The sequence below is a fragment of the Oryzias latipes genome, chromosome 21 (genome assembly GCF_002234675.1).
Source record: "Oryzias latipes chromosome 21, ASM223467v1".
Classification (NCBI taxonomy): domain Eukaryota; kingdom Metazoa; phylum Chordata; class Actinopteri; order Beloniformes; family Adrianichthyidae; genus Oryzias; species Oryzias latipes.
The window spans coordinates 11,164,547-11,189,223 of record NC_019879.2 but is presented as its reverse complement, the minus strand read 5'-3'; the positions used below and the strand labels follow the sequence as shown (position 1 = coordinate 11,189,223).

Sequence of the window (24,677 nt, the reverse complement as noted above, 5' to 3'; positions counted from 1 at the left end):
TAAAGAAGTAAATAAAGTTTTATGGGAAGTCTTTATATTGGTACAGTGTCTAAAAATGTTTACATTTCTTAACAGACTAAGCATTTCCATGTAAAAATGGGTAAAATTTCATAGCAGGGCAGTCTAAAATATTTTAGTACCAGATAGGGGAACCGACATCTGAGATTCTTACTGCACAAAAATAATTTAACCTGTATTCTAGAGCTGCAAAAAAGCCACACTTTTCATGAAGTCATCACATGACACACTGCAACCATTTATGTTTACATTTATATATAGTATGTGAATATATACAGACCAGATACCCCGCCAAACTAAACAGTATAAAGAGTAACTTCTGTTCTGACTAAAGCCTCTTTCAAAAATAACCTCACACTGCTATGTTAATAGGAGATAAATAAATGTGGAGGTGATCAAACTCCAGTTGTAAATAATGTGAAAACCATAGTCTATTAATTGATTAGTTCCTGGTTAAAAGGTCCAACTTGAAATGAGTAAAACAGAATCTGTACAGATACTGAAGTGAGAAAGTGTGAAATAAACGCACAACGTAGAACAAGTCTTTTTGACCCTGGAGGCGGAGCTTGAAGGAAGGCACGACAAAGGAGGGCTTCAGTCTTCCGAGTTACTTGAGGAATATCCTGGCAGCCCCCTTCCACCCGTTTGTAGTGAAGGCAGCCCGAGCGGAGGCCGGGCCGAGGACCCATCGACCTGCAGGATGCTTGGATTTGTGTGGTGGAGCCGGGCTTTGGGTTGGAGTCCAGTGGTGCTGGACAGGCTCTGAAGGACCGTCACTGCAGCTGGACTCGGTATGCACAGATGAGGAGCTTGACCTGAAGGGCGGAGTTTTGGAGAAACATTTATAACAGGAAAGAATACAGGTTTTTCCACTATTTCCTTTCAATCATTGGACATCCGAAAGCCTTGAAACAGCTAAACTGCAGTTAAGTTGCAAACTTGATGTGATGCGTTTGGACCATTTGAACCACTAGTATTACTTATTTGAGTGCAAAAGATGTTTTCCTTTCACTTTTTATGATAATTAAAAATTGAGAAGGTTGTTTTTTCCGCTTTTACAAACAGAATTATAAACATTTTCTTTAAAGCCTGGAGAACCTAACAACAATTTTCTTCAGGGCTTTTAAAGTTTATTAAACAAATTTGGTTCTTGTTTGTTCATTTGGGAAGCATTAACAGGAGCCAAGAAAATAACAATTAAACATAAAAAAAAGACATTTATAAAATGTACACAAAAAACAAAAACAAGTTTGACCCTGTGTGTTCTCCAGGGTTAAATACAAATGTCAAATAACCCAAACAGTACATTTCATTTTGATTTCTTTTAGAGTTTAAAGTCCCACTCCGTTCATCTTTTGATCTACCGTAAAGGCATTTCCAGTGGTCTTTTAAAAATGGTTATGTAGTTATGTAACTTCTTATTGGTGAGTTTTTATTTTCTCAAGCATATTATTTGTTATTTTTAAGTAACAAATACCATCAAAAACTGACCAGGTAACATCTTTAATGTGCAAGGTAAAAATACAAAACCGTTCTTTTATAAACTCCCCTACTCATGGCTTGCTGTGCTGTTGCTAAGGGTAACATGCACAACTTCCAGCTCCTCTGGTCATGTGACTGATAGAGCAGTTCAATATGCTGAGGGCTGAGGGGTGTTTCAGCACAAAACACTGGAGTAATTTACCTAATATTCAAAAAGATATTGAAGTGACACATGGAATCTTATTTCCTCATTTAATAATTAATAATCAATACTTCAATAGAGTTGTCAATACCAAAATTGGTGATGAACAGGTATCTATATTTTGACTGATACTTCCATCACTAGAGACCACCTGCTCATGACCAGGAAGAGCATTGTGGGTTCAGCAGTTCACTTAGAAGTGTGTTTGTGGTAAAGTCACCTTGGCTGTTGGTGCTTCTGCGAGACGGATGAAGAGTTTGTTGATTCCTGGAACTGGGCTGAATGAGTAAATAAAGTGACTATCCTTTAAAAAAAAAAAAAGACCCCCCCCCACATGTTATTGTTATTCATTGACATAAATGCATAAAATGACATACGTAAATTGCAACACTTGAGGACGTGTAGCTGGAATAGTTACGTCTAATCATTCCGGATTTTTCTTCTTTTTAAAAGCAAAGTGAGGAGTGAACTAACCAGGAAAATGGGCAGCTGGAACTTGTCATTGAGCACCACGGCGTGGACGCTGCACGGTCCACACAGCCTGGCTGTGATCTCATTTAGGAAGTTGGCATGGAAGATGAAGAGAAGGATACCGGAACCTGGAACACCAGTGAGGGAGAGAGGCATTGTGGGAAACGAGCAAAGACAGAGGCCTTGTAACTGTTTTACATCCGTGGAAACAAAACAGGACTAGGTTTAAAGTCACTTTGGACTTTGCAAATGGACATTTACTTTAGTGTTCTCATCAGTAAATAGTTTGCTCTAATCAATAATCGAATGCAGACACAGCAGGCATTCGTTGTCTGTACAGGATGATTATTTGACAGTTTGCCCCCCCTTCCTGACACCCCTGCTAGCTTACAGCCACTCACATATTAGAGCTATCCAGCCGTACAGTTTAGATCCAGATTCTAGCTCAAACCAGAAAAACAAAGATGTTAATGTATCTATTTGTCTAAAAGTGGATGCATCAGAATGAGGCGGAGCAGGGAGCTGTATTTCCAAACGCCATCTCTTTGTTATTTTTTTCCATTTAAATAAAGAAATACTCAGAAATTCAATTTTAAGCTAAATTTTCTTTAAACATGTCCTCCATAATCAGAGAAGTACCACAAGAAACACAATTTTCATCACTGTGTTTTACTTTCTGGCTGTGGTTGCGCCTTGAAGCCAAACTCCAGGGAAAAGTCTGGTCCCTCACAAAGCCTGTGACAGGCTATTGGAAAGACAGGCTCCAGCAGCACCAGGCGGGATTCAAAGTATCCTCGGATGGTTTCCTCTGCAACACTGGAAAGCCTAAGACGTGGAAGGACATGCAGTTTTTTTAACCACATTTGGAAAAATATACAGCTGATCTTTAGGGATTCCACTTACACATTGATATGCTCCTTTACAAGGTCAAACACCACCAGGTTGTTGCTCACTTTGGCAAAATACAAGGCTGTGTTCTTGTGTTTAGACTGGATGTTGCAGTCAGCTCCATACTCCAGTAGGAGGCGCACTATGTCAGTGTTACCTCGTTTGCATGCCTGAAAAAAAGATGACATAGTTACATCAATCTAAGCTATAGTTTATGAAATTGAAAAAACAAAAATGGTAGGACAGCTTTTTGGTCTGGATTTTTGTAATCTCTCTAAAAGAAAGGACTTAAAGTAGAAAATTTTATTTTGTGGTTAAGTTTATGAAGGAAATTACCTGAGTAAATATTTACCTTCATCAGTGCTGTTTCTCCTCCCAGCGTCTGAGCATTGACATAGGAGCCTGCCTCCAGGAGGATCGCAACAGTTGTCAAGAAATTCTGTTATTAGAGGGACAAAAAGCAATAATAAACATTTCTGTACTTCATGCAAAATGTCAAAACAGATTTTATGTAAAGGTATTCTGCTGCAACAATGCTGAAACCATTATAGCTGCAGACATTGAAGTCCTCTGGAGTAGAAAGGGCCAGACCTTTTCAGCCGCATGCATCAGCGCCGTGGTCCCGTTCTTCTGCCTGGCGTTCACCCGCACCCCCTTTTTGATTAACAACCTGAGGATGTCGTCTTGCCCCCCTGCTGCTGCCAGCATGCACAGCGACATGCCACTGACGTCCTGTAATAAAGAAAGACAACTGTAGAACTGAACAAAAAACAGGGACTAATATTTAGAACTTCATTAAAAGCTTCAGGTTTGGAAGTCAGACGGAGTCCGTTAAAAGATTCTATGGTATACTTTTATCAAAATAAGTCAGTTCTGTGAGTTAACCTTTAGGCTGAAACCCTTAGTAACAGAAGACTTTCATTCCGTGTCAATTTCCAGCATTATATCCGACAATACACAGGCAAAAAAAATAAGATTTTCTTTAAAAACTGGAGCATCTCAGCTTTAGAAAAGCAATGAAAACTGATCCCTATAACTAAACCTTAAAACATAATTGAACATGAAATAAACATAGAAAAAATGGGGTTTTGAAATTTCCTGTGAATAACCCTAACTTTAAAACCTTTCATTTATTTTTGTACATAACTCATTCACTTTTAATTCAGTCTCGACAAAAATGTCTTGGTTGGTTTTACACACAGGAAGGACTAATTATTTAGGGTATTTAGGGAGTTTTTTTTTAAGGTTTTGCTAAATTTACTTTAAAGCTTCTCCTGTATGGTGCTCACAATAAAAAAATGTCGTTCTGAAATGACATGTCTGCCTTTCCCTCCACAATTCATGTAAGAGAAATATGATTATTACTCATTATCGTTACCTTTTTATAAAAACAATTTTTACTTTCAAAGATATCACAGAAAGTATTGTTACAGGAAAAATACATGTGCTCATATTTCTATTGTAAGGATGTCTGAAGTGCATGCTTTCTGAAAAGAAAATCATTTTCAAAGAAGTAATTTATTGTACAAGCAAAGGTTTTAGGTTCCCTACAATACTTGAAAATATGCATTTATTGAAGGCAACAGATTTTCAACAAAACAAGCAACAAAGTGTGCTAACATAATAGAAAAAGATATGTAGAAAAAAAAAAAGGATGAACTTTGCAAGATAAGGAAACAATTGCAATTCAGCCATATGTATTAGGGGTCCAACAATGGATTGACTTAATTGATTTATATTCTTATGATCCAACCAGATCGATCAGTCTGAGGCAAGTTGTTAATGAAATAAATCGATTATATCAATACTAAAAAATACTATTTGGATTGAGGCACGGAAGATTTACTTCACTATAACGTAAAAACGATCAAGCGCCATCCCAGCAGACAACACACACGTGATGGCAGCAAAAAATGATCAAAATGATAATGGTGATCAAATGATCAAATGATTACCATTATCCTGCATTCACATTGGACATGATTTGCGCGTCAGGGGCAAGTTTCAATGTTAAGTCAATATACAGATGTGATTGGAGGTCCTGCGGCGTCACGGGATGATTTTGGTGTGAACCAATTAGGTACTGAGTGTTCTCGTCCTGAACTTCCTTCCATTTTCTTAACCTGCTGGGGCCGCAGGACACACCCTGGACAGGTCACCCCATGGGGCAGGAGTGATTGCTGTCGCTATGCAAAGCCCCGGCGGCGGAGCTTGCTATGCCAGGTGGTGGAGTTTGTTTGCTACACAGGCCACCATGGGTGGATGGCTGGCCGGCAGACAGAGAGCCGCTGTGGAATGGGGAGGCAGTCTGCCCGGACCTCCTAAATCTTATATTTTTCTTATTTTCATCGAGACATCTGTCAGGGCACAAAACGCAATTATTAATTTCTCCTTGGTGACCACGTTTACAAAAGTCAGTACTTCCGTGTTTTGAAAAGGACACTACAAACACCATCAAACCCGAGTCCCCAATGGTCACAGTGCCGCGTTCCTGCGGTTAAGTTCAACCAGTTGAACATTCAGCACGCAATTACACACAGAGCCCATGAACAGCCTTAAAAAATTGCGGAGCAAAGCACGATCACATACCCTCCTGGACATGGAAGCACAAAAGTCGGGTTTATGCTTGTTTGCATCAAGTTTTCATTGACAGTGGCTGCTTTAATGCGAGTCGATCCAGCCACTGTGAATGCAGCTTTACTGTCCAATGCGTGGAAACACATTGAATTTTGCAAAGACATGACCACATGGTGTGGTGAATTTTCTAATGTTTCTTTTGGATTACTTTAATGTGCAACTAAAATATGAATGAATTGACATTGATTCTTGTTTACTTGTCTGTACACATTTTAAATTTACACTTGATTATCTTGTAAGAAACACAAGGAATCTGGAAAACTTCACCTGCACCGTTCAGTATCCAGGTATTCATCTCTGAGTCACACTGGTTGAAGTTTTGGCTAAAGATGTCCTGGATCCATTTTAGGTCAGTGAATTGGATCAAACAAAATGAATCAATATCGACCATGAATTGTTTCGACGACCACAATTTAAATGAATAAATTGTTAAGATGAATCGTTACACCCTTAACATGTAGCCATTTCATCAAAAACAAAAAAACTTGAAAAGAAATCAAAAAGCACTCTGTCATTGAAGAAATGGAGCTGAGTCAGATTCAAAGAACTTTTATATGAGGGTATGTTGCGAAAATCCAACACAAATTTTTAGGATGGCAGGATAAACTCTGGTCAGCTAATTCAGTTTAAGAGAAAAGTGATTTTGAAGAGATTTTTCTTTCCTGTATATGCTTAAGAAAACTACATGGCTCAACAACCTCCTACTGAGCAACAGTCAAGATTCTCTACAGGTCTTACTAAACATCCAGTATAAAACAAAACCTGGCAAAAAGAATTTTGAAACTTGAAAGACCAATAATACTTCATGGTAAAAAATGGAAAACCTTAGCCATTGATAAAGAACTAAAAAGAATAAATGCTGTTGAACCAAATCTGCCCATTTGCTACAATAGAGTCAACAGTCTGCATCTTGAATACAGGTTAAGAAATCAATAACTGTAACTTGTTCATTTCTACCACCTTTGAAAACTCCTCTGGTTTAACACCTTTGGGATAAATGAGAGTGAAGAGGGAGGGCCAGGTAATTTGAGCAACATCCACTCCCATTGTCAAACATTGTCATTAAAACACATCTACCTGTGGAAAGCCCTCAGATGATTTTAAGTGAAGGTCAACATCATAAAATCCAATGGGTAACAAATATGATGCAATTAAAGCTCATATATGTGGTAAGGCAGATGAGAAAATACTTTTGGCAATACAATGGTAATACTTATAAGGCAATACTTTATAAATAAGTATTATTGATGTATAAATAAAATCAAAACGCATAAAATATACCCCTTGGTACACAAAACAAATCCAATAAACTGAGGTGATCCAGATACTCAGTAGTGTTTACAAGAAGATTTGTAATAGAAAAATGGACAAGTAAAATGAGAAACTGGATCTATATTGAAAAATAAAATAAAACCATTTTAAACTAATAGATTTCTCAACTTCTGAAAGAAAGTAAATTAGTTCATTAACACTGTAGCCTGCAAGACAAACAAGTCACTGGCAAAATCAAAAGTATAACAGGCTACTTGGGCTTAGTGTTTGGAAATTATACAACACCAGTCATTTCACAATACAGGGATTACATGAAAAGGTTTGCTGGTAGATTTTTTTGTCATTAAAGTACATAAATGCTACAGTAAGTCACAGAGAAGGAAAAGTTGTGATTGTAGATACTATACAGGTTTAAAGTGAGTTCAGTTTTGATACAAGAGGGAAAAAGTTGCGCCAAACAGATGTAAGGTTTCTGTTTGAAAGTCTAAGAAATGCCAAGTTCAAATTGAATGGGGCTCTTCAAACTATTCACAACTGTGAAAGCAGACTTAATAACATGACCAGATATCTTAGCCAACATGTGGTTAGATTCACATTTATAATTTGATTACTGTATTTTCACGACCATAAGACACACTTAAAAGTCTTACATTTTCTCCAAAATGTAGAGGGCGCCCTATGAGGCGGTGCGCATTGTTGTGGGACGTAGGAGAAGACGGCACGAGAACGGGAAGTGTAACAGTTTAAACTACAAGCTATCAGCTACGCGGAGGAACATGGGAATCGAGCAGCTGCGAGAGAATTCAAGATGAATGAATCCATGGTTCACAAGTGGAGGAAGCTGGAAAACGAACTCCGACAAGTCAAGAAGACGCAATTGAGTTTCCGCGGAAAAAAGGCGACTCGAGCGATGGATGATCGGTGAACAGCTTGGAGAAGCGTCTCTGCAGTCACCATTCAACTGAGGGCAGTAACGCTTATAGAGGAAGCTTTTTACTTTCACTTTATGAAATGCCGTCATCTTTTCATCCAACGAGAAATATGGTGCAGCAGCGACTTCCAGCAGATTCCAATGAAAAGCTGTTCATCTCCGCTCATACTGCAGTAAAAAGATTGCCGAAAAACACCACCAAGCGTGGACGAGACGCCGCTGAATTTCAACATCCCAGTGAGTCACACTGTAGAGAAAAACGGGAGCATCGCGGTACGCACAACGGGGCACAGCTTTTATTGTTGTGGGAGGCAGCGCCGGGTGTGTTACGCCACAATTTGTGAATGGATTGTAGAAGCTTGGGCTAACGTGTCTGCTTACACTGCTTTCGAAGTGCTGAAATGCCGGCATCATTCATGAGGAGCCGCTCGGCAACGAGACGGACTCTGACAATGATGGAAGGGAACCTGGCGTGTTTGATAGAAATTTAGCCCGGCTGTTCATTTCAGATACAGAAGATGAGGACTTTGATGAATTTTTGGATGCTAATTGATGAATGAAAAAATAATAAATAAATCAGAACCAACTCAGTTTTTCTCACGCCGCCTTTTTTTTTTAAAACACACACTAGCATGCATGTTTTACTGGTATGTGTTAACGTGCCCACGCCTTAAAACCTGGTGTGCAGAATAACAAAAAATAACCCATAACTGAGACTACACTATAACCTAGTGCGCCCTATTGTCGTGAAAACACGGTATATACCTTTACGGAGTAAGGTTGAAATGGTCAAATGAATTCAAAGTATCCAATACTTTTGTATGTAAAATTGCTTTGAGCAAAAGCTAAAGAACAAAACATGTCACAACTTTAATAGTATAGCCTATATTAATACTATAAATAATAGGGTACAAAAATGACTTCAAGTTGGAATACTTCAAATTGAGTATATTTAGAGGACAGCATAGCTGTCTGAAAATAATGTTCAAACTATCTAAGACCAGCATCAACTGAGAATCCAAGGGTGACTTTGCATCAATACAAATGTGTTTTACATGAACCTCTAAAGCCACAGGCTTTTTGAATCTTTGCAAATATCCTATAATGGTTTTCCAGTATGGCTCTGTTCATTTTCACTTAAATGTTTACAGGGAGAGATATACAGGGCCATCCCAGTCTGTAGGTGTCTGAGTCTCTGGTTCTTGTGGTGTACTTGGTTTAGATGCAACGTCAAGACCTCTCCTTTTCAATGACTGAATTGAGTTATGTACAAAATATTTCACCTCCCTCCAAGTTCTGGTGCTCAGGGCAGGTTCAGCAGCTAAACAGGCATCACAATCCTTCTTTCCTGGAACTTTTACAAGTTTACTAAAGTCTCCAAGTTGACGCTTCACAGCTGCTTGTTCCTCCTCGTTCCACAACCTTTTGCTCCTCTTTTGAGCCTTGACATTTGGGTTGACTTGTCTTTCAGTGGAGCACATATGTTTGTTTTCTTGGACCACCTGTGTTTTGTCAGAAGCACAAGGGGGATGAATTGAAGGAACAATCTGTGCAACCGTTTGTATCTTTTGTAGGTTTGTGGGGTACGTTGGGGTATTTGAATGGTTTAGAGATGTAAATGAAGACAAAACTGGAGTACTTCTGTCACTTAGAGTTGAGAAGCTATTGATGGCCATTGATAGACTTGAAGCATTTAGGTCTGTGTATGTAGGAACCATTGAAGTACTTGGGTGATTAAATGTGGTAAAAGAAGGAATCATTGTTGAATGTGTAATGTCATGTGGGGTATACAAAGCAGGGGGTAATAAACATGATGTGTTCTGTGTGTATAAAGAAGACATTGACAGACTTCCACCATTCTCTGGTGTGTAAACAGACATTAGGGAATCAGCGGTGTTGTGTGGGGTAAATGTAGGGACCACTTGATTATCAGTAGAATTCAGCGGTGTGAAGCTTGACATCAATGGCTGACTTGTATACAGCATGTCAGTGTTGGTGCAACACATGGATGAATAACATGAGGTTATGTCTTGGGAAAATGGTAGTGACTCTCTTAAATTAGGCAATGTGACTGCCATACAGTTTGGACTTTCACTCAGTTGGTCTGGATTTACTGTTGTCATAGTAAAGATGCTTGTTTCCTCTGTAACTGTGTTGGTGTTTTGGACGGTAGCTTTTGGACTCTTTGGGTTAGAAACGTCTTCCGTCTTGTCAGGCTTTCGTTGGTTATTCCTCCTTCGTAGCGTTTGTAGAGTGTTGTGTATGTAGTTTTTGACATCAGTCCAAGACCTTTCTTCAAGATCTGGTTCAGCAGCTATGCAAGCATTGCATTCTTTTTTGCCTGGAACTTTCATACTTGAGATAAATTCACTCAAGTAATGTTTTACAGCAGCCTGTTCCTTCTCACTCCAAGGTCTTCTTTTTAGAGGTTTCCGTCCAGTGCCTAAACATACAAAAATATAAACAATCGTTAGCCCCAACATGATATAAAAACGTTAGCCAACTATGAATGAATACGTTCCACAAATTGATAAATACATTTTTCAACAAGTTTGAAACAGGATGTAGTATATTCAACAGATACAAACTAAGGCTTTTCCAAAGTCTTCTCAGGTCTCATCTAATCTGGGAGAGACTGTTATATATCCAAATTGAGGATTATACACCAAAGTAAAAAGACCCAAATGATCAAAGATGTATTTACCCTCTTTTGTAGTATTTGCTTGGCTTGATGGTCGTGTTCGATCCATTTTCAGAAGTTGCTTACTCAGTTCCTCTAGCTGGGATATACTTTGTGAAAGCATGTGGCATTCTTGGCCGCTCCTTCCCACAATCTTTGAAATGTCATCTAATTCGCTCTGCCTCAGGCTCATAAGCTGCCAGCAGGTAGCAACTTGGTCTCTTAATGAAGATGAAAGTAGTGCTTCGGGGTTTTTAACGTCACACTCCATGGCAGACCTTCTGAAACAATCTAATCCTCTAATGAAGGATGGACCCTCGGTCCTAGCAAACAGGTACGGGTTTGTTTTTGACACACCCGCTTGATCTCTATTCTCAACAAGCAAATCAAGTGACGAAGCCATCCTGTCCGTTAGCAAAACCAACATGTTCCTTCCATATTGACCTTCAAGTTCAAGTCTTGTTAAAGTGGAACCAAGTGCCTGCTCCAGTACTGTGATTTTTCTTACTTGATCTGCAGAGGGCATAAATGTTCCTTTGGTCTTTCTCTGAGCATATGTCCGAAGGAGGAGTCTTCCAATGTTTCCAACCCTTCCTCTGTTGAAGAGACACACATCTGCTAAAGTGGCTTCACAGAGTTTTTTCCAAGTTGACATGCTGGGACTTTCTTTCAGCTCCTTGGTTGCTGAATCCTGTTCTGCAGTAATAAATTTGTGGAGTCTCACCAAATCTTCTGTAACAGTTGATTTATCAATTTCCACTTTCTTAACATCTTGTTTCATCGACTGTGTAAGTACTTTGCGAGAAAAAGACTCGTTCCATTTTGTATCAAGAAGCTGTATGAATGTCTTCACTTCATTTTCAGTTTTGCTGTCTTCAGCCATTCGACTTTCTCCAAAAGCGATTTCTGCAGCTCGTTTTAAAGAGTAGCCAATCTTCGTGACAAGGGAAATGGTTTTGAACTTACTGGAAATGGGGTCAAACCCACCAATCTTTTTGACCCCTTCAACAGCCAATTCAAACTTAGATGGTAGACATACTTCATGCAAATACTTGACTCTCTTATCAAGTTCGTTTACAGCAAGCACAAACCTACCTAATTCTCTCATCTTTTGTGCAATATAAGAAAACTGAGACTTGTCATTGGCATATTTTAGTGACAATGCATGGCCATATTTACAAATAAGAGGATCGGTTCTAATATGTGTTGAGATTTCGTCTTGGTGCATGACATTAATAATTTCTCTGCATGTTTCAGTTAAGAACTCTGCCACTGGAAGCAGTCCTGCAGCAAATGATTTTCCATTGGTTGTTTTTGAATTTTCAGAACGACTTTGATCTCCTTTTGGAACCTTACAAGACCGTTCATGGCGCCATAAATCGGTTTTGCGATAAAATGCAAAACAAAACTGGCAAGGTAGAAAGTCAGGCACTGATGATATAGGTTTCTCTGATTGCATCTTGGGCACAATTTCGTCTTTATCGTCTTTGAGAAGTTGGTTATGCTCGAAATTTCCGTTATTCCGAATTTGATCAAGCAGTTTTTGTCTGACTTTGGAACCCTTGGGCAAGCGTAATGCATTGGAAACATCTGTTTCTTCTGAATGTTTCTGTTCTAAATGCTTTGCAAGTTGTTTAAAAGCCATTTTGCAATACAGGCAAACATGTTTTTTCCACGATCTGCATTTTTCTTTTTTTGCTTTGCAAGGCTTTGTATAAATAACTTTTTTGCGTGTCCTTAGACTTGTTCGTGTTGGCTGTTGATTTTGCAAGATTTTTCTTGGACGAAGTGATGGTTTTTGAATTCCTTCTTTGCTTGATTGAGAAAATGCCTGGTCTGTGCCACATGATTTATCTTTAATTACATCTTCTGTTTCTTCATCTAATTCACCGTTTACACCAGGAGAAATTTCTTTGTGTGTCATGTCTTCTCGTCCATCATCTTCTTTTCTTGTAATCTCTTTGTCATCTTTGGTCAAACATTTATTGGCTAATAAAACACCTTTTGTTACATCCAAAGATTTATCTTCTACAGCTTTCTGATTGTTTTCTCCTTGGCTTTCATGTGTGCTGGATAAATCCTTTGCTTTGTGTTTTACTTGAGTTTCATTGCTTCCAGTTGGGGGTTTTTCATTGCTCTTTAATGTTAATTGCTCAGAGCAACCTGGCATACTGTAATCGTTTTGTGGGACATCTATATCTTGTGAGACATTATCTTTAGCTTCTGAAGCGGCATCTTCTTTTCTTGGACAATGAAGCTTAGAGGTAAACGTCAGAATGTCACTTGAGCCTTGCTCTTCAGTCGAGCTCCTCTCTCCTTCAAAAGCCTTCCTCCCACCAATAGCACAATCCTGTAAAAAAACAAGTATATGTAAGACTCATTTCTAAACCCAAACCCTGGACTTCAGGGGGGATAAAATCTATAGTCTATTATATATGTTTTTACTTTTGGTTCTTTTAAGCTAATTGTTTTGTGTATTTGCACATTTTTAGTTAGGTTTTAAAACCTGTTTAGCACCTTGGCAATGCCCCTCTACAACCCAGGTTCATTCAATCTAAGGGTCAAAGTCATGACTACAGATCTTCCTTTAACCCAATGTCTGCTTTAAAAAAAAAAGAACACCTTCAAAAACTCCATACAAAAACCACATGTGACCCATTCAAGAGCGATTGATGGCTTTATTGGATCAAGCAGAGTTTTAACATATGATTCTCTGACCAAATAGTCATTGGATGATGGATGAGATAGAATACATGAAACAACCATCATGAGCACCACCTACACGCATGGGCTTCGATATACAAATATGTGTTTTTACATAATATTAATAAAATGTATATATAAATTGATAAACATGTCTTTCATGTGACAAAAACTTTAAAATCCAGCATAAAGTAAAACACTTAAAACAGTGTTCCATGTTTGCATATTTAAATTTGAATCTTCCTAAGCCTCCCGCAGAAATAACGTATGATACAGATTCTAAAATTGTATGCGCCATGTACCTGCTTTACAGGGCTCATCTTGTCTGAAAACCTCCGTTGTTGGATTCCTGTGTTGGCAAATTTACTGAAAATAAAGATAAAATATATTAATTTCATAATCTGATGGTATAAAGTATAACATTTTGCATTCATGATTCTTTTTTAGAGTTAAAATATCAGAAGCAGCACCTACATGCAACATAAAAAACAATGACAAATCTCATTAAAAAACAAATTTCAGTATGATAGCATAAACAAAAAAATTTCAATTTTTAAAACTCTTTAATTTTCCTAGCTAACATTTGAAAATAACATTTAGCCATCATCTGAGTCAAAGTGCAATAATGAAAACCTTGAGTATTTAAAACCAAAATGAGTTTTCATTAACTTGAGGCACTTGCAGCTGCTGTCTTACAAATATATTCACACCAAACGTGATTCCCGTGTCAAATTTGCATTCACCGCCTGTTTTTGTGTGTGTCAAAATTACTTCTACATATTTGTCCAAATATGTGTGTTTATAAACATAGTACTCCAGGTGCAAATTCACGCGTGGGAGGAGCTGAGCTTTGACCCTTTAACACCAGAGCTTAATCTCCAGTGACATTTTTTTGATTACTGCAACTTTTCAATTGTTTCCGCATTTAACTTAACTCCAGCGGTTACTGAAGTGAGGAACAGCAACACTTTACAGTGGTAAAGTGTTTAAGCAAATAATGTAAATCAGCGCTGACACGCTTTTCTGACACGGAGAAAAGTGGCTTTGCGTTATTCTCCAACACTTTTGTAAAATGTTACTCGGTGCAAAGCCAATATGAAAAGCCGTTTTTCTCAGCGGTTAAAGAGCTGGAGACATCTCAAGTTTCAAAGGGTTACCAGCCTTGTTGCTACATTATTGTAGACATGGATGATATTAGGAATGGCTTGGGTTTATTTAGATTGGAAAGCTCCACAAAGACGCCGAACATGGCTACCCTAACCCAACATTAAATCCCAACTATATAATAAAAAGCAAATCTAAGCTAAGGAATCTAAAAGGTCATTCTTTTTTTGCTTTTACATATTTATTACATATTATATTTCCTTCATTAAAGGTAAAAAAAAATCATCTAGTTAAAGAAGAACATGATGGAGATATTTTAGCCTACAGTATATATGCTAAAATGTTGAAACATTTCTTTTCAAATGAAAAAGTAAATGTATAAAACCAGAGGAAAACACTTACCTTCGTTTGTTGGGTAGACAAATGTCCTTTGAAGGTGTGACAAACATCTTGAGGTCTCATCATGTTTGAAGATCATAAACATACAAATCTGTGGATGTGGATCTTGACGATTTCTAAGCAGTTGAAAACAGTATCTGCTTTCCAGAGAGAGTTCTGTCTCACCAGTTATTTTTAATTTACATCTAATAAAAGCTTAACGCACATCTAATGTTCCATAAAAAAAGGTTTACATTTTTTTAAACTAATATGGTTGTTTTTGAAATGTTCAAGCCTTTAAATTCATATTTTTATTTCCATCATGTGGACTACAACAGCCCAACTCACCTTGGTCATAAATAAATAAACGTTCTTGCATGTTACACAGAAGTCACTCAGACAAATACACAAAGGGGGCAACCAAGGTGCAAGCTGAAAAAATGTGCATTTGTGAGCTCAGACTTGGGAGATCCGAAAGCTTTAAGTTGTTGTTGATGAAATAAAATTACAAAATTAAATAGGCCACGTGGGAAAGTTCATATTAGACACAATTACAAATACAATAACTTCTTCCAAACGTTTCAATCAGAATCAGTACTTTAATCAATACTTTATTGATCCCACACATGGGAAATTTGTTCGTTACCATAACAACTGACAGGGGAAAAAAAGAGGGCACGTACCTCTTGCTCAAGATTGTAGTCTTCTTTGGAATTTAGCGCCAACTTGACAGCCATGTAGTCGCCACTTTTCACAGCATCTCGCAACTCACCTGACAAGGGCGAAGTAAAGCGGAGTTATGTTCAAATCTAAAAGTTTTAGAACTTTAAAACTGAGTTTCAGACTCCTATTTTTAGTGGAGGTTCATGTACACAGAACAAAGGCAACAACATTCCATATGGAAGAGCACTCAACTGCCGTGTCTGGGTTTCTCACACAGAATAAAGACAAAGGGGAGATTCATTTTTATTATTTTACATAAAGGCTGTAGTTTTTAAAACATGGGTGGCTTAAACCCTCTAAGTTTGATTGAAAAACAACACGGGTGAAGGATCTTGACATTTAGGGTAAAATCACAGGTATGTGGACCAATCAAATTTGTCGTCATGGCAACACTGAAGCCTGAAGTGGGACCACTACATTGACTGTAGTTTACTCCACCCAACTTAACGTTTCAAAGAAGAAACTAAAGAGACCAGGCCACCCACCTGCAAAACATTTTCATTCTAATAAAATCATTATGAGTAATCTACTAGTAATGAGTAATCTAGTACAGTGTTTTTCAACCTTTTTTGAGCCACGGCACACTTTAACCCTGACAAAAATCCTGCGGCACACCAGCATCCAAAGAAAAAAAAAAAAGCAGAAATTCATGGTCTGTATAGATCGACAGCCCCCCACCCCCCCCGCGCAATCTCACGTGGATTTTTGTGATAATTGTAGCAGAAAAAGCAGGAAGTTGCGGCTGTTTTTTTCTAAGAGATGAACCACCAGCTAAAGACGAGCTCAGCTGGTTTTTTTTGTTAGAACTGAGCGACTTTATCAGCAGAATTAAGAACAAGGAAGTGAAGACTTTAACCACTTCCGATTGGTCAGACTGATGACATGTGATTAAGCCTTCAAGAATGATTGGCGGAGACAGTTAAAGGGGCGGGACTTTTCCTTACACAGTTATAGCTGCAGCTAAATCGCGGTACCGTGATTCTTATCAAAATGTCTTTAATAGAATTAAATAAACACAAAGAAAAAGTAATTTTAAGATCTTTTATATTCCTAATTCCTCAGTGTTTTATCAGGGCCTGTTTGGATGAACAAAGAGCTGATTTCCTGGAGATGGAAAATATTTTTAGATCAGTTCATGAGGGCAATTTCTCCACGGCGCACTTGACCATCTCCCACGGCACACTGGTTGAAAAACACTGATCTAGTAGGTATTTATGCTAACAGTTGGATGTGAGTTAAGGCACAATGATCATTGATCGTGCATACTCTAGAGAGGTGGTCCACAACTCCCGGGCTCCACACCGCTACCGGCCAATGGGACACTTGGTACCGGGTCACAGAGAAAGAACACGACCTACATTGTTTCCCCCTTTCATTTCTAATCAGACTCTAAAGGAAGTTTTATTTTTCGAAAACGACTGGATTTTCCACCACATTTGACTCATCCTTTAACAGAATAATGTATAATACTCAGTAACTGACTGTCTAATGTTACGAGGATGTTACGAAAGTGCTTAAATGGTGGATTCATGTTTATTACAGTTAACAAAACCAAAAAATGCAACACTTTGGTTTTTGTTTCCATTTGTAATGGGATGAACTCGAAGATCTGAAACATTTTCTACAGACAAAACATAACCATTTCTCTGAAACACCATTCACAAATCTGTCCACAACTGTGATAGTGAGAACATTGGTTGGGGACCACTGCTCTAGAATGTTCTGGATCGTACCACATGATTGTGATTGTTAGTGCAGAACTAGCAAACACTCACTTGGTGATAATGGTGGACCTGATAAGATCTCATCTTCTCCATTCAAATGCTTCTGGAAGTCATCCAGAGTCATCCAGTCCAGGTTCAGATCCATTCCTAGACTCAAAGTGGCTTGACTTTTGTCTGCAACAAGAAAAGATGTAGAACAGTCATTAATTAGACGCTTCTCTTACAACAAGCCTTTGTTGTTTCTGAAACAAAGATAGGAAGTTCCAAAGCTAAAGCTGCATTAGATGGGAATCGACAAAGAGACATTTGTAAGATATTAAAATACCCGTTTTGTCTGTGCCTTCTGCTGGGTCTTGAGTTTCATCACATGCTATAAAGAGTCTGGGCTCGCTGTCCTCTGTCCTCTTTCTTCTGTCATCAGATGGGGCTCTCTTCTCCCAGGCTGGACGTTGTGGTTCCTCTGACCTATCTTTCCGCTCCCGGGCATCATCCCCAGCCCGTGATTTGCCAGTAAGTTCTTCATCCCGCTCATCGCTGTCGAGGTTGAAGCCATGACTTTGCCCAGGTCTTGAAACTAGAGGTAGAGCAAACCAGAGAGGCACTTAATTCTCAGTAAAGGTCTTTCTAGTTTTTAACATTTGCTGGGTTGTATTGAAGCATAAAAAACTACAGTTCCCTCGTTTATCGCAGCGGTTACGTTCTACAAAAAAGCATGATAGATGAAATCCATGGAGAAGGATTCTAGATGTTTTAAAGCTGCCAAACTCCTCACTAGACCATTTGTCCACTTTTCTCAGCCAGGTATGAACATTTTCACACTTTTCTCTCTTGTTTGAACTCTCCAAGTTTAAACTGTTATAGACAAATAAGTCCAGGATTATAGACTGAAAACAAAGAGCTGATCGAGATCAAAGATGTATGTAAATTTAGCCGACTAAACACATTCTGTTCAGGTGGCGGCTGGATAGCTCAGTTGGCTGGGTTCGCTTCCCAGAGCGTGAAATGAGCTAAAATCTTTGTGCTGCTCCCTTCACAGCAGTGTTTGTGCTGCTGCCTTTTTGCAGAACCTAAAGATCTGCACATTTTTGTTGGAGTTTCTGCTTTAAATGTTTTACAGTGTGTGAATTGCATCAGATTAATATGAATATCTTCAAAACAGAAATAGATTACTGTTGCATTTTTATACAAATGTGTACACAGTTTAAATTCAAAATCGAATCAAATCGAGGGATCGTGAATCGAATCAATCCAGGACAAATCTTTAACACTCTAAATCCACTATACACCCGTTGGGGGTGACAGGGTTGCTGGAGCCTATCCTAGCTACTGATGGGTGAAGGTGGGGTTCACTCTGCACACCTTACTGGTCCATCAAACAAAGACAACCAACCACATTCACACCTGAGGGACGATTTGGAATCATCAACTAATTAACAGAACGCGTTTTTGGACGATGCATGCAGGAATAACATGCAAACTTCACACAGAAAGGTCCCAATCGAGATATGAACCAGGACTTTCTTACTCTGAGGCTAGATGGCTAACCACTACAGCTTGATTAAATCTTGCATAAATTTTTTTTGATTACCAAACAAAATTGGTATTCCAGATGGAAATTTGAAAAAGAAAAAAAAAATGAACCTAACAATATTGCAAATCTAACTGTATAGCTTTTAACATGAACATATTATTTACACCTCAGTCACCTTTAATAAGTGTCAGGATTACGACATAACAAATATGCACGAAAACCTGTTTGAGTACTTATATAAATTTAGTATTTTATTTTTTTACTCTTGCAATGTCTTTTAAAGCCTTGGGTAAAAAAAAAAACTGAGGCAGAGTGAGAAGGATCAACAGATTTTCAAAATAAGATTTGACGTATTGTCATGGTACACCCTAAGGCTGAAACAATTCCTCGAGTTACTCGATTACAAAAATTCCTCGAGGCAAAAACTCTGCCTTGAAGCCTCGTTAAATTCCTATGACGCGCACTATACGCACGGCGCAGGGATTTGATTGTGTCACACGGACCGTTTGAATTTAGTTGGCGCGATGGCGGAGAATAGATCTATAAATAAACGGCAGAAGTTGTCTTAAGTGTGGGATCATTACACACTTAAGGAAGAGAACAAGGTGCAGTGTCTCTACTGCAAAATAGAGCTGGCATACGACAACAGCACATCTTCCATGATTCAGCATCTGAACAGAAGACATCTGCGCGACCGCTGGACCCCGACGCCTTAGGCGCGGGACCCGCGCGTGCCGCCGGCAGCGAGCGAGGGGCGGCGTCAGCTGCTCCGCGCCCCCTCCGCGGCGACCAGCGTGGGCCGCGGAGGGGGCGCCGAGAGGCAGGGGCTGGGACAGGCGGTAGCTCGCCTTTCGGCGGACTGCGAGGCTTTTTTAAGCATTGCAAAAATAACAAAAGCGTTATTTTTACACAAAACATAAACAATGATAATGATCGTATGTTTTTCTGATTCTTTTAGTTTTAATGGCCTTCCATTTTGGTGTTGTGCCACCCTTTCAAAGTCTTCTGCCCCCCCCCCCCCCCCCCCCCCCATACAAAATGTTTTAGCTCCGCCACTTCTCAAGACCAACTTAAAACCACCAAAGTAACATTTGCATCAGAGCGGATCTTTAAAATCAAATGGTTGTTCATTTTACAACCACATCATTTTTGTTATGCAAGATTTGTTTTGGTTGTTCAAAAACACACACAAATCGTTTTATCCGATTACTCGATTAATCGATCGATTAAGTGCTAGATTAATCGATTACAAATAGAATCGATAGCTGCAGCCCTAGTACACCCCTAAAAAAAGGTAATCTCCTTTTTAAAAAACCAAGCTACATCTGACACTAAAAAGTCCTCACGTTTTTAGCCTTATGCCACAGCAGACGTTTTCAGAATGCATGTATTTCAGACATACCCTCTGACTGCTTGGTCCTTTCCAGCTTCTCAGGGTCTGGTTTCTGAGAAAAAGGCTCTTTGGCTACTTTGGGAATCTTCTCAATTCTTCCTATTAACTAGGATATAAAAAGACAAAAACATTGTTTGAAGAAACCATAAGCATGTTTTTAAATGAATGAAAGGCATAGAGAAAAGCTGTACCTTTGTGGGTTTGCTGGTCTTCTCTGTAGTGGGCGGCGGCCTGCGGGGGGCCCGGTCCTTTGCCTCACAGTTTAACAGGAACTTTTCAAACAAGTTAGTTGAGCCACTGGCATCCTTCTGCCCCAACATGTCCTCTTTGCTCATTTCCTCCTCTTTAGGCTTGGGGGTAGCTGCAGCGGTGACCGAGGACGACGACGATGAGGAGGACGTTGAGGAAGAAGGGACTTTTTGCTGCACGGAGGAGCTCTCACTCCCTTTGCTTTTGGACTTTTTATGAATGGTGAGGCCATCGCTGGAGTCTGATTGTGGTGCATTATCCTCTTTGTTTTTAGTAGTGAGATTTTTTAATTTTTGGAGGCTGCCTTCTTTCTGGGTGCTATCTGGCTTTTTAGTCTTCCTATCTTGAACAAAGTCTTTGATTCCTTGTAGCTTAACTTCCCACTTACCCTTCTTTTGTTTGGACTTCTCCTCTGCAGCGGCCTTTTCTAATACTTTTGTTGACGCTGGGTCCTCTAGTTGGGATTCTGAAGGACCTTCACTAAGATCGTCTGCTAATGGAGCAGTGATTTCATCTTCAGATGTTTCAATTTTTCTTTCCTTCTTTCCCTTCTTTTTCTTGCCTTCCTCTAATTTCTCCTTCTTTTGCTTTCCTTCGCCCCTTTCTTTGTCCTTCCTGTGCTTTTTTAAGGGAAGAGACTCCTCCTCATCGTCAGAGTCTGCAAAACGCTTCTTTAAAACAGTCTTTTTCTCTTTAGTTAAAGAGGAAGGGGTCGGCACGCTCTCCTCTTCATCGTCTGTGTCTGGTGCTGGAAGGGGTTTAAGTTCCTCTCTACGTTTGTCTTTTTTCTTCTTCTTTTTCTCCTTTAGCAGGTTTTCTTCGTCCTCCTCATCTTGAACCTTCTTCTTTTTCTTCTTCTTCTTGATGGGCGCCTCAGTGGGACGGTCTTTGTCACTCTCACTCTCGGAGTCTGCATCAAACAAGTCGCTTTTTGGCGGCAGTGGTTTCTGTTCAGACAGTGGGACAGTGTCAAAATAGTTCGATCTCTAGTCATTTCCTCTAATTCAACACAAAGTCCAGAGCTGTTCCAGCCGCTTTATATTCAGTACTAAAGCTGCCTCCATAAAATATACCACTACTGTTGTATGAACCTTGAAGATAATTCCTCTGCGTACTGAATTGGGATGTATGACTAAAGTTTTTGAGGACCCAATAAAGGCTGTGCAAACTGGATGTTTGCTTAGCAACAGTGTTAAAGAACTGCAAAGAGACACTTTTTGCATTGTTCCCAGGAGAAACTGGATGCACTTTGTTAACTACTTTGAGATAACTAACCTCTTTGTTAGCCTCCTTGTCATAAATTGTGTGTAACAGCCGTAAATAAAAAGGAGAAACAACATAAATTAAAGTTCTTTGGCTGAATTATTCTTGCCCAAATGGTGAATTAATGAATTTGCGATTTATTCTTTGAGGAGACACTTATGTCTGGTTTTGCTGAGAGTTTAATAAATGAACACAAAAATGCAACGTTTAAATATAAAGGTTGTAATTTTCTAATTAGGTCCCCAAACTTGGAGTTTCTGTATGTATTTTTATTTTTTTTATTATTTTTAATGCCGTTGACATTTGGAACTTGAGTCTGTAATAAAAACTTACTCTTCTAGTTAAAACTGCATTTGTTTCCATCGAAGTAATTAGTCAGCCTGACTTACCACACTCTTCTTCGCCTCTGATTCCTTCTTGGCTTTAGCTTCAGTTAAATGCTTCTTGAAAGTCAGGAGGACCTCCCGACAATCTTCCAGGTGAGCCTCAGGTTCCCAGGTGTCGTCGTCAGAGCAGTAATTCTTCCAACGAACTCTATAAAGCACTTCGCCCTGGATACAAACAAAATCATGAGATGACTACCAAGAACGTCCCTACAAACAAAGCAAGTGGTGACCCTCTGCCCACAAAGAACCTCTAAAAAACACCACCGCTATATCTAAAATGATCATGCTTTCATTCTAATACCTGCTATTTGCGACAATTGAAAACTTCGTAAAAGTTCATAAAAACTAAGTATTGGGGACTTTTGCTGTAATATAATAAGCAGCGCATTACTCTTTCAATATGTTTTTTTCCCAATAACTGCAGCATAAAAAAAAAAATCTTTCTTAGTACTTTAAGACCCACTCTGATGGGAACAGTACTTTTGTCGTTTTTAACATATTCTTGTACCATTTTCTGATGGAGGACATATATAAGGAAAATCAAACTTAAAATGTTATTTCTGAGTATTTTCTTTATTTAAATTGCTGTGAATAAGGAACAGACGAAAAAAAAAAAGCTTTTGAAAAAGCTTGTAGCTGTGACGTAGAAACCACAATCAGCACGCCACCAGCTCCCTGCTCCGCTCCATTTGGATGAATCCACTTGTGGACAAATAGATCCATGTACGCCTTTGTTTTCCTTGTCTGAGTTGGAATATGGATCTAAACTGTACGGCTGGACAGCTCCAATATTGCTCACCATTTTTGTTGCAGCGTTAATATTATGTTGGGAATGCGAGGGACTGTAAGCAAGCAGGAGTGCACATAGAGAGCATTTCTAATGAACTACTCCTGCTCTGCAAAAACTATGTTCTAGTACACAACTCAGGTTAAAAGAAAAGACAATTATAATTAAAAGACCACTGGGAACACCTATACAATAGATCAAGACATTATTAAGACATTTTTTAAAGAAATTACTTAATGAAAATACTCGTTATCTAATGTTATCTAATTGTACAAGAAACAATAAGTACAGTTACTATCTTAATTAGGATTGATTTATCTCTGCATAATCTTTTGTTTTTATTGCTTGAAATAAACCAATAAACCAAACTCTCATCAAGCAGAGTGAATGAATGTTATGATGAGGGGAAACAACCAATGAACAGTTAAGAAACATGAATACAGCAAAAATATTCTATTTCTGCTTCATATTTAATTCATTCTAGTGGAATCTTCCGATTTATATAACTTCTTCTAGAACATCCCTGAGATCGAATTATCCAGACACAAAAGTCAATGTTCAGCTAGCTAAATCAACTATTACTATTGCGTAAGATTCTCAAATATTATGGCCATAAAAATGATTCACTTTCAGCTACTTTTGAGTTTGTTTGCTTATTGTGTATTTTGTCATAGCACAGTGGAAAGAAAGCAGAATTTAATATATTGGATGGTTTAGGATGAAAGACTATATTTGACAAACATTTAGTGATAAGAAGCAAATGTGCTGGCCTAATGTCTGACTTTGTCATCTACTGTTCAGAAAAAGCGAGATCTCCATTAAAAGTAGTGCTTCGTTTAGACTGAAGAAACTTTAAAGAATTATGTATAACTGCTCAATCTTTGAACATCGTTAGTGTGAAATAACAGTGATTTTGGAGAAACAAGCTTCAACTATCAGGCGATGCTCCTGCAAAAGAACCGTTTAAACTGAGCGCATAAAAAGTTCACTGTGAAATAACAAATTATCCCATTCCATCTGAGGCATTAAAATGCATGTGGAATAACGATTTGGTATATTAAAAAGTTAGAAAAAAAACGTATCGTGGGTTAATGACAAAGCCGAGATGCTAACATGCTAACAGATTATTTTTGAATCAAAGCATTGACGTTGCTAACCGCATCAGTGGTCCCGCGCGCGGTGGAACTACTATTCTTAAATGTCTTTAATTATATAATAAAATTAACTAACTACTATGAATCCCTGCGTGGGTATATACAGTGCTGAGTCCGCCCTTGTCCCCAGCAGGGGGGAAATCGAGCGGACATTATGGAAGAAGTTATGCAGAGAAGCAAGGGAGGAGAAGCCTTGAAGCGGTCACTAAAAATGCGGGGAAATAATTAAGACTTCAGTTAGATCAACTATGAGAACCCATCCGACTGTGCAAGCGTCGTAGTAGAATTTGTGCAGCAAGAAGGACGGGGGGATAAAAATTCCGCCATTAGCTTTAAGCTAGCTGGACAGCTATTTAGCCGCTAGCTTTACCTCTTCCACTCGCATGTCTATGATCCTTTCCACTTCGTATACATCTTCTTCTTCATCTTGTTCGCTGTCTGCAGGCTCGACTTTGTTGGTTTCAGCCGCCATGGCTGCTGAGCTTTAAAAGTTTCAATTTTTAACGGTTTTTCGTAGTCGACACTCAACGGGCCGCAATGTTGAGAGGTAAAAAGACACCGCACCTGGCGGCACTGTGTGCTCTGCTCTCTGCAGCTCTTCAGTGGGCGGTACCCAAGCGAAGGAGCTACCGCCCATCCTCCTGATGCTGCGTTCAAATGCTGAATCTCAGATCACTCAGCTTTGTCCTTTTCAATTTACC

The 24,677-nt window shown here is 38.9% G+C and overlaps 1 protein-coding gene across 4 annotated transcripts; it reads right to left on the bottom strand.

The window, feature by feature from the left end:
• On the bottom strand, positions 1–24,655 carry mphosph8 (M-phase phosphoprotein 8). 4 transcript variants are annotated; one of them, XM_011489438.3, is made up of 14 exons: positions 24,347–24,590; positions 22,039–22,200; positions 20,329–21,333; positions 20,147–20,243; positions 17,539–17,787; positions 17,265–17,387; positions 15,450–15,538; positions 3,653–3,793; positions 3,414–3,500; positions 3,077–3,231; positions 2,847–2,998; positions 2,177–2,301; positions 1,923–2,006; positions 1–833 (listed from the first exon to the last, which is right to left on the bottom strand). In XM_011489438.3, exons 1-14 carry the CDS (start codon positions 24,446–24,448, stop codon positions 792–794), a joined length of 2,613 nt encoding a protein of 870 aa, XP_011487740.1. In that variant the 5' UTR covers positions 24,449–24,590; the 3' UTR covers positions 1–791. The 4 variants fall into 4 exon arrangements, with proteins under 4 accessions (XP_011487740.1, XP_023806626.1, XP_020568538.1 ...); XM_011489437.3 differs by lacking the exons at positions 1–833; positions 1,923–2,006; positions 2,177–2,301; ... (2 more) ...; positions 3,414–3,500; positions 3,653–3,793 and adding exons at positions 8,456–10,344; positions 10,606–12,931 and having other exon boundaries at positions 24,347–24,655; XM_023950858.1 differs by lacking the exons at positions 1–833; positions 1,923–2,006; positions 2,177–2,301; ... (9 more) ...; positions 22,039–22,200; positions 24,347–24,590 and adding exons at positions 8,451–10,344; positions 10,606–12,931; positions 13,587–13,650; positions 14,791–15,428.
• Positions 24,656–24,677: the final 22 nt, after the last annotated feature.